The 18,203-nt window shown below is 40.3% G+C and overlaps 1 protein-coding gene across 1 annotated transcript in view; it reads right to left on the minus strand.

Annotated features, from left to right (window-relative positions):
• Positions 1 to 724: 724 nt before the first annotated feature.
• Positions 725 to 18,203, minus strand: part of nr3c1 (nuclear receptor subfamily 3, group C, member 1 (glucocorticoid receptor)) — a 19,904-nt gene continuing 2,425 nt past the window's right edge. The window contains exons 2-9 of the mRNA XM_024284213.2: positions 16,906 to 18,101; positions 4,553 to 4,713; positions 4,359 to 4,475; positions 3,997 to 4,278; positions 3,753 to 3,897; positions 3,024 to 3,154; positions 2,670 to 2,827; positions 725 to 2,284 (exon numbers count right to left, since the gene is read on the minus strand). Of these exons, the coding sequence (XP_024139981.1) occupies positions 2,132 to 2,284; positions 2,670 to 2,827; positions 3,024 to 3,154; positions 3,753 to 3,897; positions 3,997 to 4,278; positions 4,359 to 4,475; positions 4,553 to 4,713; positions 16,906 to 18,101 (2,343 nt within the window). The 3' untranslated portion in view covers positions 725 to 2,131. The remainder of the gene's footprint in view (positions 2,285 to 2,669; positions 2,828 to 3,023; positions 3,155 to 3,752; positions 3,898 to 3,996; positions 4,279 to 4,358; positions 4,476 to 4,552; positions 4,714 to 16,905; positions 18,102 to 18,203) is intronic.

An 18,203-nucleotide genomic window follows, 5' to 3' on the forward strand; every position in this document is an offset into this window, starting at 1 on the left:
AAAAAAAAAAAAAAAAAAAAAGACGACGCCGTGGGAGTTTGGCACCTGAAAGGTTCCCCAAAGGATCCATTCCATGCCGGCCTCCCATAAGAAAACGGTGCACCTTCCACTGTGATCCGTGTGCAGTGCGCTCAAACGCCGGGGCCCCGACCTCGCAGTAAACAATCAAACATGCAACGCTAATTAAGACACAGACATTTGGGTAAGTTGCAAATGGGGGCGCTAAGATAGCAGGACTTTTGGGGTTACAAAGAGCTGTTTACGGGGATCACCAATCTGACAATACCTGACCCAGAGTACTGTACACACAAGCCATCTATCGTACAAACTGTTGGGTTTAAGAGAAATGCACGGACATTTAGGGAAACACTCCTATTTACTTTGTTTCGGAGGGCTAAAATTTAGCAGAAAGAGACAAAAAAAAAGTCACTCCGAAAAACTTTTACACATACGTTTCAATCTTTTTCCTCGGATCCGAATAAGAGCCAAACAAATAAAAAATATCACTCCGTTTTTTCACGGGGAAATGCAACACGACTCACCTGCCGCTTAAATAGAGGAAGCTTCAGGATTAACTATAATCTCAGCCGAGAAATAGTCGAGGCGCCAAAGAGCTTTGTTCTCTTCAGAAAGAGACGGCATCTTTAAAACTCCAGCTTCACAGCACACACACATATATATGACAGTGGCATCAAGACTCTCTCCAAACACTTCAGTGACTTAGTTCCAAAATTGTTCAACTATTTATTCAACATAGAAACAATTAATACGTCGGCTACCGATAGAAACATTACTCGTAAAAATAAGATGCTAACTGAGAGCAAAGACAGCGGGAGAGTCACTGGTGAAAATATTACTTTTTTTTAGGTTTTCTTTTATTTTACCAAAACCACTGTAAAAAAAACAAACACAGAGGGTTTGAGTCCTGTTAAAACCACTTCAATATTCCTGAAGGATCATAAACTCGCCACAAGAATGAAGCGACCCCCCTCATGTGTGACGACGGAAATCCATCGGCTTTTTATTACTCGACTGCTTGGACAGGAGTGTGGGGCCGTTTCCCTCTTAAAAAAGTTGTAACTTCTAACCTAAAGTATGAAAGACTAGCACGGATTAACAGTCTTTCTTCACAGTCTTTTTAAAGCCTTTCGCGGAACAAAAAAAAAGTGCTTGAAAACGCACTTGTGCAGCAGAGTGTGCGAAAGATCACAAAGGAGGAGAGCAGGCTGGGGTGAGATTTCCGCGTCACGAGGATCATTTTTCTACACATCGAGGATGGACCGAGCTGCCACTTCTTCTAAAGATTTAACAGCCATCAAAAAACAGAAAGCTGCAACTGTGTGTAATATAAAAAAGTACAATCAACTATGACATGACAGGTTGAAGTACAGCAGGAAGAAAATGGCTATTTGAAGCAAAAAAGGCACATCTTTTTCCCTTTTGTAACTGACATGTAAACCTGGAAAAGGTTGGCTTATGGGAGAAATCATTCTTTAAAAAGTGGACCGACTGCTAATGTCCAAAAAGTTAATCAACACAAAGAAAAATGCTTCTTAAAATCATTAGAAAACAGACTTTTTCCCCTGTTAAACCAAAAAAAAGCAACCTATAAAAACTAAAAATAAAAAGCTTACCTTAAGAGTGTGATATTAAGCTTTGCTACCTTCTCAGGTAACTACGACCTGGAAATATTGTATAAACTGTCTTAATGTGAAAATGTAGAAAATACTATTAGAATCTGTACATAGATATTTGTTCTGTTCTGTAAATATCTGCTTCAGATATCGCTCTGAATTTTGAGGTAAGACACCTGAGACAACAGCAATGTTAGCCTATTTCTATTTGCAATTACCTGTGACGAAAACTTCCTACTCGGTTTCACACACTACATCTTACTGTTCCACAAACAAAACCTTTCATGCTCATAGTCGGGGTTTTTTTTATACATAAACATCGCTTTTCTTTTTTTTTTTCCACCCAAAGTTGCATACTCGTTTCTGAAAACCCCATTCTCTCTTAGCTTAAGACGGCAGGTCCTTTAGTTGACGCTTCTCTCTCTTTGACGGGGGAGTTTTGTTGGGCTGCTGAGGTGTTGTGGTGGGATTTTAAGGCATTGTGTCACATGAATCAGTCACCTCTGGTGGAAGAGCAGAGGCTTGACGCTCCCGGCTTTGAATTTTGGTAACTGGTTGCTGATGATTTCTGCCAGCATCTCTGGAAACTCCACACTTAGGGATTTGTTCACGAAGGTGTAGAAGCAGAAGCTGAGCAAGCCTCCCGCCATCTGCAGACGAACCACAAGGGGGCGCAATGAAATCTGTTGTCATTTTTCAACTATACTGGCTTTGAAAATTCCCACACAGAAATATAACCAACATTTGGATCATAAATATTGATCACGACTTTCCGGACAAAAGTGTGAGATGTTTATGAGAAAATAAGTATTTGCAAAGATGAAGGGGAGGTTTGCAAAAATAGAAAAATAAAAAGACTTTAAAAATGCTAAATTTTGGAATATTAACTTCACAGTTCATTTTATGCCACACTATATACTTTTTTTTATGTCAAAAACGTAAAAAAATTAGACGATAAAAAAAGTAATTTCATGAATTTCCTGTACTAAAGGAGAGCCACAGAATGAGTAAAAATGGAGCTGGTGGAAACGGTACCTCATGCATGGAGTCCAGCAACTTGGTGAGCTGGTAGAAACGTTGCCAGTTCTGGCTGGAGTTCTCCTCCCGCTTCACAATCGCTTTTCCCAGCTCTTTGATGTAGGACATACGGAGCTCATCAAACACCGCCTGGCTTTTCAGGCCGTCCTTTGGCACTGCAGGAGAGAAAGCAGACCTCGTCAAGGATATGAAGAGACCGACTCTTATTGTTTAGCAGGTTCTAGCTTTAGGCTAACAACAGATGAGATGTGCATTAAACACCACTGGGGTGAGAAAAATGTGGTGTTTTCTTAAGTGATCATGGCATCAAGCTTCAACATAGAACAGGGCAGGTAGTAGAGGGAATTGGACCTGTGCTGAGCAGCAGCAGAACCTTCATGCACAGGTACTCCTCATGGGAAACCTGCAGCCGGACAAACTCGTTGGAAATCTTCAGCATTTGCTCGAACTGGTCAGCCATGAAGGGCAGCTTCATCCGCTCCCTGTGGGTTCAAACGACAAGTCGCATTTTTATTCAGTCATGGTTACAGCTCGGTTTCAAGTTCCACTCAGATTATCTTTTGATCTATTTTAAAAGTGTTCCCAGTGGTCTTTTAATTATGAGTGTGCCGTTTTTTGCCAAAATAAAAAAAATCCTCACAACCTCAACCTAACATTAGCGGTGCAACAAAAATAACGAGCAACATTGGAGTCAGATATCGGCTCAGACGAGGAAAACAAAGACGTTCATGGATCTATTCGTCTACAAGTGGATGCATCAGAAAGGAGCGGAGCAGGGAGCTTGTTGCATGACGCTTGTAGCTTCTAAGTCACAACTACATTTTTTTTTTTCTGCTCCTGATTCACAAGAATTTTAATAAAGAAATACTCAGAAATGCAATTTGAAGCTTACTTCTCTTTATGTGTCCTCCATCATTAGAAAAATTGCACAAGAATATATTAAAAACACCAAATTTTCATTTGAGTGGGTCAGTAATTATAGTAAAAAAATAATCCAGCCTTTGACATCAACAAGAAGACTTATCAGAAGTCAAACTTCTTGCAATCGTTTTGGTGCGGAACAACCTTTAAACTACGTACTCATTCACGACGAGGTCCGGAGCAAAGCACAGCATGTTGCCGTTGCACTGTTGGTAAGACCTCCAGCCCAAACCGAAAGTCATGAGGAAAAGCCATGAGCACTGCAGCAGGGTCATCTGGTCATCCAGGTGCAGGTTTCTGAATCCTGAGGAGAAGCGAAGACGGCGTAGAAGATCGGTTTACGTTCTAAAACAGTCGACAGGATGAAGGTTGTGGAAATATATGATCTGTTTCTGCTGCTGACCTGGTAGAGCTTTGGCCCATTTCACAGCAGAGATGACCTGTCGCCCGCCCAGCCTGTTGAGAGAGGTCATGAGGCGTGTGGAGGTGTCGGGCAGGGTGCTGTCGTAGCCGGCGAAGAGAGTGTCCGGCTCAATGGCTTTCAGCAGGGAGAGCATGGTGGGGACCAGTTGCGGCATGCATTTGGGAACGAGTGAGCGGGCCTCAACTGGCGGTGAAGGGATCATCTCCGGCGGGTTGCTGTTCTGGCAGCCCTTTAAACGGTTCAACTTCTTGGTTTTGCGAGCTTCAGAAGAAAAACAAACACGTCAGTTTGAGGGACTCGTTAAAACCAAGAAAAATGAAAGGTCATTCACTGCGGTTCACCTTCCAGGTTCATGCCGGCCATCAGACACTTGCGGAAGCGGCATGCTGGGCAGTTTTTCCGCCGTATCTTGTCTATAATGCAGTCGTTCCTTCCAGCGCACAGGTAATTATGCTGGCCTGAAACGTACACAAAAGACTCTAGTCATACTGTAAACATAAATAATAAACAGCTCTGATTTCTGGGGGATTTTCACCTTCCACTGCTCTCTTGAAGAAAACTTTGCAGCTGCCGCAGGTTAGAACGCCGTAGTGACAGCCGGACGCCTCATCGGAACAGACCAGGCAGATTTTATGAGTCCCCGTTTTTCCCTGCACTGTGGATGAAGGAGTGCCTCCTTCTGACCTGGAGGTGGAACTGCAGGACAAAAACAAGAGAATTATTGCAGATATTTGCTATTTAGTCCAGCTAATGAGATATTTAATTTTCATGTTTGTGTTCTTTTAAATTTGCACAAAACCTTTCAGTAAATTACTGAAAAACACTTGTTTTAAAAGCCTCTCCACCACATCTTGAAGACATTTTATAAAAGTTTAATTATGTGATTTAGCTACAGCTCTAAAATAATCCCCACCACAGCCTCCTTCGATTAAACCACAATCACTTCCAGATCCAGAACGCTCAAAGGCTCCACTTCCCCTAAATTACCACTAGAGGAGGTCCGGCTTTGCTGCATCACTGCGCCAAACATCGACACCCCCTTTCTAGCCCAGTGGCCACAACAAAAACAACACCCACAATGAGAGGATATGGTGTTGGAGACACGTCTGCCTGTATGTTTGTGTACACATACGCCGCCTCAGGGAAAACAGTTTGATTGGATAAAAGCTTCTCAAAACATTTTAACCAGACGTTCAAATATACAACATGCTAGTAGTATATTGAAAGTACACAAATTCCCACCAGTGGGAAGGAGAAGTATGGGAAAACTTGCATACAACGTCAAAGCATTGAGTCTAGAAGCATTTCCCTGCAGGGGAGAAGAGTTTCTGTGCTCCACTAAGCCATCAGTGAGGGGTCAATAAACCTATCAATATCCAATCAGTCAATGCATGCTTGCTTTCAACACTGGGGTTTTACATTTTAGGATAAACGGAGTCTCCAAACCTTCAATTTAAGTGATAAAGAACCTCAAATCAGTAACAACTGAATATTAAAGTTGTCGTTTAGACTAAAACAACAGACCAAATTAAAACCAAACTCATAATGACCTTCAGCAGAACAGTTTCAATCGTTTTCTGTTTGACTTTCATTTTTATAACACTGCTTCCGTTCCTGCTGAACCAATATAATCAATTCAAAGAGTTGTGGACTTTTGACGGCTCCTTCAAACACCTCGATTCCCTTTCTTTCGCTGTAGATTAGCCGGCCTGCTGGGGATCATTCATGTTGCATGACCCAGTTTTGTGGAAGCTTTAGCTGCAGGACAGATGGCCTGACATTTGACCCTGGGACACTTGGTGATACAAAAGGAGTTCATGGTGGACTCGGTGACTCCCGAGTGTCCAGGTCTCAATGACGGCAAAACAGTTCCAAGCTATGGATACGAGCCGCTTTTCTAAACTTAATGCAAGAAACTCAAAATACAAAGCACACCAAGATCTCCAAATTGGATTTTATTGTCTAGTTTAGTGTATCTTTCAGGCTATAAGTTGCTTTGGAGTATAAGTTGCAAATACAAAAAATAAAAGTTTGGAAGAATAAAGCCATAAATAAGTCCCACTTTTTAGGAGAAATGTATTTATCAAAATACAGGAGCAAGAACGGGCATCATGAAAGGCGAATCATAATAACGGGAAAGAAAATAATAGAATAAGGCAGAATCTGAATTGCTTCCCTACCCCTCTGACTCCTCCCTATTGCTTCAATTTTAGGGGCATTTGAAGCTGCAGTGGTTTCCGAAAGTCTTTTTTTTAAGGAGGAGCTGTAGCAATTTGGGCCGGGGTACTAGGGATGTAGGGAAAAATCAATTTGGTGATATATCTTCATATTTTTGTTTGGCGATACTTGTATAGATTTGAATGTTGATGATATTTTTGAGCGTCCTTTAGCGTTTTAATTGTGTTTTCCACCAAAACCCCCAGCTGCTAGTTGGCAGCACACCGAGCCTCTTTGAGCAGCTCTACACCGCGACAAAAAGAACAAGATCTCTCGAGAACCAGCTCGTGTTAAATGTTCAGTCAGTCTCGGGGTGATCCGCATCGCTTGTGGGCACAGGAGAAATGCATTTTTTCACATGGGTGTGCTCTAAAACACAAAAGTTTACATTTTATTGTTAGTAATTACTTTTTTGTAATAGCATGATTTCTTAAAGTTATATAACCAATGTTGTTATGTATTTTTCCAAGCGCTAGCAGCTACGTGCTAACGTAGACGACTGCTGACTTATCATGACGTCATCAAGCAGTAGAAACGTCTGAATTTGAAGACAATATTTTTCCACATCTCTTCACTTAGAGGGTTAAATGTAAGAATAGGGAAAAGCCTAGCAACTCAGATTTGGCCTAAATATATCCATGCTTTAATACAATAACACCCCTTAATGGTGACACAAAATACATTGTATTGCAACTTTTGCTGTTTTATTTTTATTTAACAAAATATTTTAAACAATGCAAAGGCTTGATGATGGGTCATAAATAATCAGTTTTTACTTTATGGAATCAAATTTAACAGAGACAATTTGAATTGATTGTGCAACTATTGTGGATTATATGACCTGTTCCTCTTGTTGACCCAACACCAGCTTCATTTGTACACGTGATAATATGAAGAAACTCCCTTCAAGTTCTGGCAATGTTTTTGCCTGCATGATTCTCAGGGAATGAAATTTATTTCACGACAGCTTGACAGCAGCTGTTCAGCTTTGTGTGGATATTGGATGCATGATCTGGCTTGTGCGTTGTTCTCCTGTTTAGCTCCGTTACATGCCCATTATTGGAAAAACCAAACTCCACCCACAATCATCTGAGAAAACGCAATGTTGATTCAACTAATTAATTTTCCTTAAACGTGATTTATTGATTGCCGTTTTTTGGGGGCACAAAAAAACTGCTTTCAGAAAGTTTTAACCTAAAAATTCATTATTTTATAATTGAAAATTCAATTTTTAATTAGTTTATGTCATCAGTAATGTGAAAATTGTTTTTCACAGCCAAACAAAATGGCTTTTTAATGAAAATTTGAAAATAAATTGATATTAAATGGAAAATCTAATCATGATCGTGGAAACGAAATAGAAATAATTCTGTTATTTGGCAGTAATATGTGCAAACAAGTTTGCTGCGACTTTCTACATAAAAATTGTTTTAGCTCATTCATCCAAATGAAGAAAAAAAGAGTTTAAATGAATAGAAATCAAAAACTGGAAAAGTTGAAAATGGGTTTACCACATTCTTGGGAGGCTTTTCGTTCTGAGGAAATCATGCAACAGTTGTCAAGTGGATTAGGAGCCATGGCTGAACGGACGCCATACCATTCGTTTTTGTTCTTCTCATTCTTAGGCTGTTTTCACACTTCTTGTAGGCAGAACTTCTACACTTTAAAGCAGACTGAGGAGCCCAGTTTGCAATAATACAATGAAGTCTCTGTATAAAAGGGGCTGTGGAGGTTAAGAATTGTAATATCTCATAAGGCTTTAAAAAAGTTGAGACATGGAGGGTTTGTGTTGCCAAAAAACAAACAAAGGATGCTAATAAATCTGAGAAATGAAATCAGAGGATTAGAAAAGCTCCAGTGTTTTGTTCCTCACAAGGTCACGGATGCAGCATCAGAAGGACATCCATAATGATTTACCATGCAGCACAAATAATTACTGCACTGCATTACCACAGATGGTGCACTTTCAGCTATGAGACGCATCGGAAAGCACTAAAGTGAGGCAGCTCCTGGGATTGCACCAACGCCACAGAACAGCTACAAATCTCTGTTTTTGAATTACAGGGCAAAAGAGCAGCAAAACCAGTGTGAGAAGACAAAGTTTCCTCTTCATGGAACCATCTGTGAGGGACTGCGTGCTGTCAACAGGAAGCTATTGCATTCCCTCAAGAGTTTACTGCAGGTCAGAGCTCAGCACTGACACAAACCTACAAACACTCTGGAATGGGCTTGGAAGTTGAACCCAAGCACGAGCAAAGGAACCCCAGCCTGGGTTTTTAAATGAGGAAAGGCATGTCACACAGGAACAACAATGCCTGTATCCCACTGCCCTACTTACCAACTCATAATCCTCTTTTAGCTCTAAACGTCACAAGTAACTTATGTCGCCCGTAAACACCAGCACATTTTTACTTTTACACCACACTGGCGTTTCGTGGTGTTTGTACATTCACACCACATCTCAGGCCAAATAGACTTGCTTCTTTGGTCAACCAACTAAAAGTTAACTATTTTGCTGCACAAACGCCTCTTTATTAAAACTCAGAGGGCTTGAAGAGGAAAGCAGGGGTAGAGGGTAAGCAAATGCTCCTTTTCCCAAAGACCAACCAACCAAAACAGAAAGGGGAACAGTCTGACGTGCTCTGGTTCTTCTCCACACGCAGAATATCAACACAGTTTTTAGTGAGTTTGGAGGTTTGAGTCATTGCTGAGGCACACACTCAAACATCTGCACTTCTTTCTCTTAAGACAATAGCCCTGTAGTTGAGCACACTTCTTGTCTGTGCAGCATGTTCCTCCAAAAGTAAGCAGATGAGTGAAAGTAACCTCTGGATGTTCTAAAAAGGGCAAAATCATCATTAAAAGACCACCATAGATCAATAGATAATCAGAGTGGGACTTTAACCTCCTGAGACTTGGGCTTTCCTTTGGAGTGCCTTTTTATAGGCTAGTTGTCCTCATATGTGCACACAAGGTCTCAGGAGGTTTAGGAAGATATGTGTAACACAGAGTAGCCTCCAAGTATCAACATCACCAGCAAGTTTCAGTTTCTTTCTTTATGATGTACTGAAAAACGTGCTCCAGAGGATAGCAATCCCAAGGCAGCAAATATTAGATTCAAAACCACTAGAGGAAATAAAAACCTAATTTGGAGGAAAAACAAACCTAAAGGATTTTATTTTTGATCCAAGTCACCAGTGACCATGTAAGTAAAGGATTGCTTACCAGCCTCTTAAACACACTGAATACAAACAGCTGGTGCTGGTCTCATAACCAATAAAGCAATTAGTTAGATAAAGCAAAGTCTGTCAACAAACATTTAATTTTAGTAATATTAGAACAACTAAGAAAAAAAAAAGTTCAAATCTTCTTAACCTAAATTAAAGAAAATCCTCTACCTTTTTGTCTTTATAAAAATAAAAAATTCTGGTTGGTTACACAGGAATGAAGCAGTTCTGTGAAAGCTATTGGAATGGCCGGCATTTCATCCAGTGCAGCCATTCGGCGCCAGATGTGGGGAGGCGGGAGAGAAAGTAGGTCAGGAGAGTGAGCGCTTCATGCCAGTGCTCTGTGGTGTGCCTTCCTGCGCGCAACAGCCGCAGCGACACACCCACACGCACATACACAAATCAAACAGACGTGCCTCACACGTGAGCATGCGCCATGAAGGTGACTTGAGGCAGCTCCTGCTGACGGACTTGTTCTCAGAGAGATTGGACAGGATGGAGGGACAGAGGTGGAGGGCAACTGAACAAAGGTGAAGAGGTGGGTGGAGTGAAGGCTTACAGTCACACTGATTCATTGTTTGGAAGATGATGACCAACGTGGAGGTTCTGTCCTTTCTAGAATTCTAAAACACCCAAAGTGAAATAAAAACAAGTCATGTAGAGCAGTGAACCCCAACCTTTTTCAGGCCACATTGTGCTTTGAGGTCCATCTCCAATCATCTTTTGATCTTTTGTAAAAGCGTTCTCAGTAATTTTTTTATTATAATTATGCAGTTTTTAGCCAAAATTAAAAATATTCTCTTTCTGCGGAGCAGCAGTAGTTCAACAGAAATTCACCTCCGAGTTGTGGGCGAGACTATGTATGGGTTATGTGCTCGACCTACTTCCGGTTGGGGCAGAGGGCTTTTGTTTATGTGGAAAAAGCGAAGTATTTGGAGTTTAAAAGATGTCTTTGGAGCTACCAAGAGTCACTATAAACGATGTCAGGTATATTGTTTGTCTTTTCAGCAAAAAACTTCAAAATAAAAATGCAAAAATTATTTAAATTGTATTTGTCGTCTTACATAGCAAACTTCGAAGGTAATTTGCTACGGCTGATGTTATTCTTGCGTATTTATGCGCTCAAAAGCTGATGTTGGCGACACATAATAGGTGCAGCCAAGATGCAGATTGCTGCATTGTGTTACGTATTTTAAGTGCATCCAAAATGTTGGATAAATGTTATTACTGGTCGCAGTATACAATGGAGTCCCGTTAGCTGTCACACAGCTAGAGCGTTGAGTGTGGCTGCAGATCGGCTGCTCAAACAGGTGTCATTTGCTTTAGCTCCTTTAAGACCCCCCCAATGTCCCTAATGTCAGGCCATATTTTTTTTACATATCGGCATGTACGAGGCTGAAGTGGGTATTGGATTTTTTCTTCTTTTTAGTTTCAAGTTTCCTCAAACATTTGAAGTTAAAGTTTATCTTCATCCTCTGTAAAACATCTTCAATTAGTTTAACTTGATTTTTACACTAAATTTGTGTAGGAACCATTAAATGTGATAACAATTTTCCCTTAACTCATAACAAAAACTGGTGTTTTCTAAATCTAATAAGCAGGAATTCATTGTTTGAACAATTTTAGTATCAAGATTCTCATCACATTAGACACCTGGTTCCTAAAAATTATGCATTATTATGATAGTGTATGGATGGAAACATTTGTTGCAATGAATCCATATTTAAATTAAAGACTCTTGTTTTTTGTTTATTAAACGCAGCTTTCTTTTTCTTTGTTGACAGAGGCTCTTCTTCTATTTTCTCACAGGCTCTATTCTACAAAAGTAGGCTTTCCAAATGTGTTTGTTTTTTGTTAACTTTGCTAAATTGGGGGTTTCAATTTAGTGGTCGGCGGCGTAGCCAGATTAAGAAATTAGCGGATATTTTTTCGACTGGTGATTTCTCCTTGACATAAGTCCAAAATGAGTTGGATGTGGTGGAGAATCCAGTTGTTTTCCCAAATAAAATTTAATTTAGAATCAAATTATTAATAAAATGGAAAAAATATAAATAATGTTCTTTTTCTCTCTCTCTCTGTGGCAGGCTACCAAATGTCCCATGGACCAGAACCAGTCTGCAGCTCATGAGTTAGGGACCATGGATGTGAAGGACCAACAGACTTGGCATTGACCTTCCTAAAAAAATTTGTTTCTTTAAGTTCAGCAGAGTAAGTATGGAACATTAACAAATAAATAATTAAAAACCCCCAAAGTGCCCACTGTGTTCTGAAAGAAGGCAGGAGTCAACCTAAAGACTAAAGTGATTGTACCATTTCCATTTATATTATGTCTGTAGCACGTGTCAAAGTCAAGGCAGGTAATTATATCCGGTCCTCCAGATCATTGTATTTTATTGTAATTAATTCATGGCCAGTGATTTCTAAGTTGTATAATTTGGACAAAATATATTTTTACGGAGAGTAAAATTCTGAAAGTTATTTAAGATTTAAGTTGATTTATTCTGGAATAATATTCCTGCCTTTTTTATTCATAGTTATGTTTAAAAGTTATGACTTTAAAGTTTAAAAATGTAGTTTTAGTGAGTTCAAAAAATGTGGATCCTGTTCGGCCCACAACCTAAGGTGTGCCTTGGATTTTAGCCCCCTGTGTGATTAAGTTTGACACCCCAATGAAGCAGAAACTAGAAAACAAGTTTTTTTTAAACGTTCATTTTGAGAATGACAATTTCTTTGTGCATACATCAACAGTTACATTTGCACAGTGGCTTAAGGCTGTAAGAGGAGGAAATCCCAGATCCTGCCCACCCTGCTGAAGAGGAGCGAGGTATGGAGTCAAGTAACCTGCCTGACAGGAGCCGTTTTCAAAAGACCTTGAAATTCAGGGTTAAAAAGAGAACTGTGCTGGTCTATGTCTGAGGTATTTAGACCAGAACATGTCAACTATGTCACAACATTTCAGCCGTTTAGCTGGTGCCAGCTAACAAAAACAAGGTAATAGTTTTACTTTAGAACCACGAGTCACAAGTTGTTTAAAAATATATTATCTGATTTTGATCATTTAGTTATTTCTTCTTTCTTGAATCTTGAACAATAAACATTTCAAAATGCAGAAAAAAATAAAAGAGAAAGCAAAATTAAATTGATATTTAGTGTGACCTCTCTTTGCCTTCAAAACATCATAAGTTCTTCTAAAGTAGTTTTTGAAGGAGCTTAGCTGGTAGGTTGTTCCTAACATCTCAGAGAGTTAATCCTTGATCTCCTGTGGGTACAGAAACTGTAGGCTGCATCATATTCTTCTGTCCCGCAGAATACATGTTTAGCATGATGGGTATGCATTGAAAACACAATTAATCCTGACAAAATTTGCAGACATGCAGTCCCAAACATTCAAGAACCTCCACCATGCTTCACTGTATCCTGCAGACATTCATTGTTCTGCTCTCCAGCCCTTCTGCTCCGGCCAATTATTTCCATTTTTGAGTCATAAGTCCAGAGCAGCTGCTGTTATTTTTCTGCACCCCAGTTTTTTTATTATGTTTTCCTGCATATTTGAGTGTCTCTGTCTTGTTTCCACATTTGAGGTTTTTGGCTGCCACTCTACCATGAAGACTGGTTCTGGCCAGACTTCTCTAGACAGTTGATGGGTGTGCTTAGTCTCTGACAGTTCTGAGCTAATGACACTACTGGACATCCTCCGATTTTGCTGAGTAATAAACTTGATGTATTTTTCATCTGCTGCACTACATCTACGATCCTCGAGTTTACCCGATTTTCTCATACTTCTTCCAAAGTGTTTTATACCACATTGTGAAACGCCGGTCTGCTTTGAAATAGTTATTTTAGAAAGACCTTGTTGGTGCACCTTGTATCTTGTGGCTGTGCTCAACCTTATAGACATGAAACCAACTCTTACAGCCTGGCCTTGGCTGTAGGGTTGGGCAATAAATCAATTTTATTGATGTTTACATTTGGGAAAATTTGTATATATTTTGACAGCACTCTGCTTTCTTAGATTTGCGTTGTTTGGGGTAAGGTCAGCTCGCTCTGTTCTCACAATGTGCAGACGGTAGAAAGGCAAATGGCAAAAGAGGAGCTTGTTCCCAAAACAGGAACAGTTTCTTCAGTTTTATAGAACTGGTTTGGTTCTGTGTCTTCAGGTTTGGAGCAACAAACCACACTCTGCAAAATCTGCTTGAAGGCTGTGCTACCAAAAGTGGGACTAACTAAAACAACTTTGTTTCAACACCTGAAACAGAGGCACTCTGTCGAATGTGAGAAGTGTTTCCCTTTATGAGATGCTCGAGCTAGCGGCTGCTCACAAAACACCCGCCACATTGTTTTACTAACACTTTTACAGCTTGTATTTAGTTGCACTTTGTCGTCAGGCCAACTTCCAATGAAGATGATAAAATAAAACAGTTTTGTAGAATATACTCCATCATTTGTAGTTTTTGTTAAAGGGAGGGAGAAAAAAATGACTGAAATCGGAATTTGGTATGAAAAAATTGAGATTTTTTTTATGGTCACATCACCCAACCCTACCAGTTAGCAGTTTCTGTTTCAGTTCATAGTTGGGTTTCAACCTACATGGGGCACTGATGCTCATTCGTACCTGTTTGGTAAAATTAGTTGATTAAACCCCAAATATAATCCCACAAAACTCCTAACTTTGTGCAAGTGTTTCCAGAATAATCAATGGAAGGTGGAAACACCAAATATTCATTTGGTTGAGAATTTCTTTTGTTTCTTTGCATTTTGTAAATTGATACAATTATATTTCTGAAACACTTACTGATTTACAGCATGTTTTCACATTAAAAAAATGTGCTTAGTTCTGTGTAAAAAAATAATGTCATGTGACTTTTGTGTGTTTTATTGAAAAATAATTTTTGTGCATGTCTTCTCCTTTTGCTGGAGGCATTTCTTTTCATGGAAAGTTTCAGTTTCTCTCAGATTATAATCACATTGTCCAACCGGTTATAGCTAATAGAAGTTGTGTATCACAAAAATAGCTTCAAAGGTTATATATTTAAAAGACAATTTAGCTTTGTTAAATGGCTAATCTTAAAGCGAAACTAGGTCTGATTGTGTAACATGGATGTTTAATATAACGTGCATGTGGTCTGAAGTAATCAATCCTGCAAACAGGATTAGTGTTACCAGTTGGTGCAAAGAGAACATTGAAGCATCGAAATACAAGTTTAAGTTGGAACAGAATTGACTGAATAAAGCTCACTCCAAATCCCATTCAAACCACAGAGCCAATACAGCCCAAAGCAGAATTTCAAGCCCCTTATGTCACACAGGTTAAGCACAATAAGCACCACACCAAAACAAACTGGCTCTCATTACACACGCTCAGACAGATCCACACAGCTAGAAATGCTAAACCTCCACTCTGACAGGCTTGGCAGACCAAACAGCTAGCAAAATGATTTGCCCTCCGGCCACATGTGCAGACATAATCCTTACGATAAACACACACCTTTTAAGAACACAAAAACCAGGTGGAAAGAAATCTATGTGAAACTAATATGTTTTGTTGCTTCTGCCCATCTGTTCAGGGTCCAACACTATAAAGACAAACATCTTTCCACACGCAATGAAAACTCAACCACAAATGCTGTCCTTGTTGACCGTTGCCAAACTCTGAGCTGTCAGATACTAAATCAGACAGGCGTGAATGCTAAAGAAACACAAACAAGAGAGCCTCTAAGATGGCTGATTCCTCTCACGCCACTGTTCACCAATGGGCCTCAGAGCCACAGTCCCAGCTAGATCTAAGACATTCTCCACAGCGGCGAAGCAACAAAGTCACAAAAGGCATTTTGTGAGGCCGTGCAAACACTGTGACGCCGCCCACAGGAAATCACAGCACCAATATAGGCTTAAAATGACTGAGACAAGAACAATGTGCTGTTCCCTAAAATGCAAATGTGACATCCTGAATGTCCAATATGTCAAGCTAATGTTTTATGTATCCCCCACTTTGGAAATAGACATGTCTGCCATTTCCTGGAGTCGCATCTGTTTGCGTGCGGCCACAGCTGCAAAATAAGTTTAATTTTGGCACGAGGCAGCTGATATTAAACGCCTCCTGAGCCTCATCTGAAGGTCAGTGAAACCAACCGGGCTTACAAATTTGAAGAGGAAAGAGATCTGCGTTAATGACGCGCGTGTAACCGCTGTTGAAGTTGATGAGTACGATGAGTAACCATAAACAGCTCAGCAAAAAGTTCACCCATGGACAGTAGGAGTCCCCAAAGACATTCTTCTTAATCTCAACTCTTGATGAAAATAAATCTGAAAGCAAGTCTAAGCAGGTGATTTGTCTTAAAAGGGAGGCCATGTATTTTTCTACTAATTTAGCAAGTCAAATGTTCTTTATGTGTTACACCAACATGAACTTTGAAAACACAATAAGAAAAAAAAATCAAAACACATATGTTCATAGCCTAAGTGAAGAGCATTTATTCATAAAATGTAAAATCTGGTCAACAAACGTCTGCATCTGTCATACAAGACTGTAACAAGACTAACATTGTTTTAATGAGTGACAATGGATGGAAAATATACCAAATGTACATATGAACTATTAGACATTTGCTTTACATAAATGCTAAATAAAGGACCTGCCGGCCAAAACTGCACACAAAAGCTTCTTAGTTTGGAAAAATTAAAAGTATGTATTGCACACATATATAACAAATTATAGACCCATTTACATCTGAGTAAATAATAAGACATGAAAACTAAAATTAGTGAGAGCATGTTTCCCACACCATTCAAGAGCAACTAGATGGATATTTAGCAGAAATAACATCATGTAGCTTTTCATGTTGATGTCTCACCGCAGCCTTTCAACTCTGTTGAGGCCATGTGTTTTAACCATTCCAAAACCTCTAATCTAGTCCGTTCCAGCCGTTCTGCCCTGTACCTTAACCTAATTTAGGGGTGTCAAACTCCACTCCTTAAGGCCCACTGTCCTGCTGCCTTTTGCAACATCCTCTGCCTTTGCAGCTTCTCGTTGGAAAAACACACCTGACCCAGGTTATGTGCAGGACCAAGGGTGGAAAAATGTGAAAAGGAAGGAGGGCAGGTGGCTCCTCGAGGGATGGTGTTTGATACCTTAGCTTCAACAAAAAACTATGCATCTAGACAATAGGCCTCGCAACTGATTTCAGAATATTTTTAAAAGAAGTTACTGTAAATGTTATATCAGATTATTTCGCAAAATGTGGGTCTCAGGAAATGTACAGCTTTTTCAAACTTTATTTAATATTAGTATTCGTTCCTTTTGGATTATAGAACAGCCCGATGATAGCTGCATTTTTGAGAAATTGCAGTGATTCTAAATAAATGTCTAATGCAGAAAATTATATTTTTTGCTCAATTTAGTAAGAATAAAACAATATTTCAGATCTAATATTAAAATAGCTCTCACCTTGCAAAGCTTGTGGAGTTGGGAGAACTTGAGAAAGCCTCACTGGCCCTGTGGATTGTAGAGTTGTTCCCAACTCCCTGGCTCCTGATCCAGGCTCCACCAATGGTTGTTATTGGGAGATACAAGCCAGTTACTGGCTTCTGGTCCTTCTGCTGAGCTTCGTTTTTTCTGGGGTTGACACCGAAGTGGTAGCTCTGTCCTCCTGAAGTGCTCACCCCACAAATAGAGATGGGGGTGGTACCTGGCGTGTCTGAAGAGGTCCCGCTCACTTGGCAATAACTGTGGCCTGCCGAGGCCTTTTCCTGTTTGATCACACCAGGGGTGCAGAGCTGAATGAAGTCAGAATCTTTTTCTTTCTTCACCAAAGCGGGTAAAGTGTTTGAGGAGGCCAAAGAAGCAGCAGTAGACAGGCCTGGACTGCACTGCTCTGGACTCGTCAGGCTCGCACCATTGGAGGAAAGAGACACAGCCCCAATGGCGGCATTGCTCTCAACCACCATTGGTTTAATGTCTCTCTCAGATGTCCCTCTAATATCCCCGTCCACAAGAAAGGGATCGTTATCCATCGGGGACAGGAAAGCATCATGGCCGACATAAAAATCGGACGGAGATGCAGAAAGATCAAAGTCTTGTAGCAGGTCCAGAGTCGTGTCATTGAACAACTTCTGGTTCAGTTCTACATCTTTGCCAATATTATCAAATGCATTATCAAGATCAATAGGGTCCTGCTCCACTTTATCCATGGAAAAATCCTCAGTTTTCATGGCAAAGAAGTTGGGATCTGATCCTCCGATGAGAGAATCCATGGGGGACTCTGTCGAATCAGCTATACTGGTCTCCAACTGGGGTAAATGTTGCTGTCCAAACGTGTTGGAAGTCTGCGTCGGAAATGCCTGCTGGGGCCTTTGATCTTTGGTAGTGTCCTTGGGCTCTTGAGTGTCAAGCAAAAAGCCTATACTGGTAGGGGCCGGGGTGAGCTCTTCTGGAAGGGGACTGCTGCTGAGACCGTTGGTCACTTGTCCTGGCTGCATTAACGGGCTTGACGGAAGAACGACAGACGTGGCAGAGTTAATGGACATGGCACTGTGTGGAGCCACTTTTAGCAGACCTCCCTCCTCAGGACTTTCAGTGTAGACCAGTTTGCTAAGATGGTCATCTCTTCTGTATGTTATCTTCTTCACTCCACCTTGATCCATCTTTTTCATTGGGAGGGAAACAAAGGAGTGTTAAAAGATTATTAAAAAAAAAAAACAAGCACGCTAAAGCTGGTTTTCAAAATAAAATGGATCTTTAGTTCA

This window comes from Oryzias melastigma, linkage group LG10 (assembly GCF_002922805.2).
Source record: "Oryzias melastigma strain HK-1 linkage group LG10, ASM292280v2, whole genome shotgun sequence".
Taxonomy (NCBI): Eukaryota; Metazoa; Chordata; class Actinopteri; order Beloniformes; family Adrianichthyidae; genus Oryzias; species Oryzias melastigma.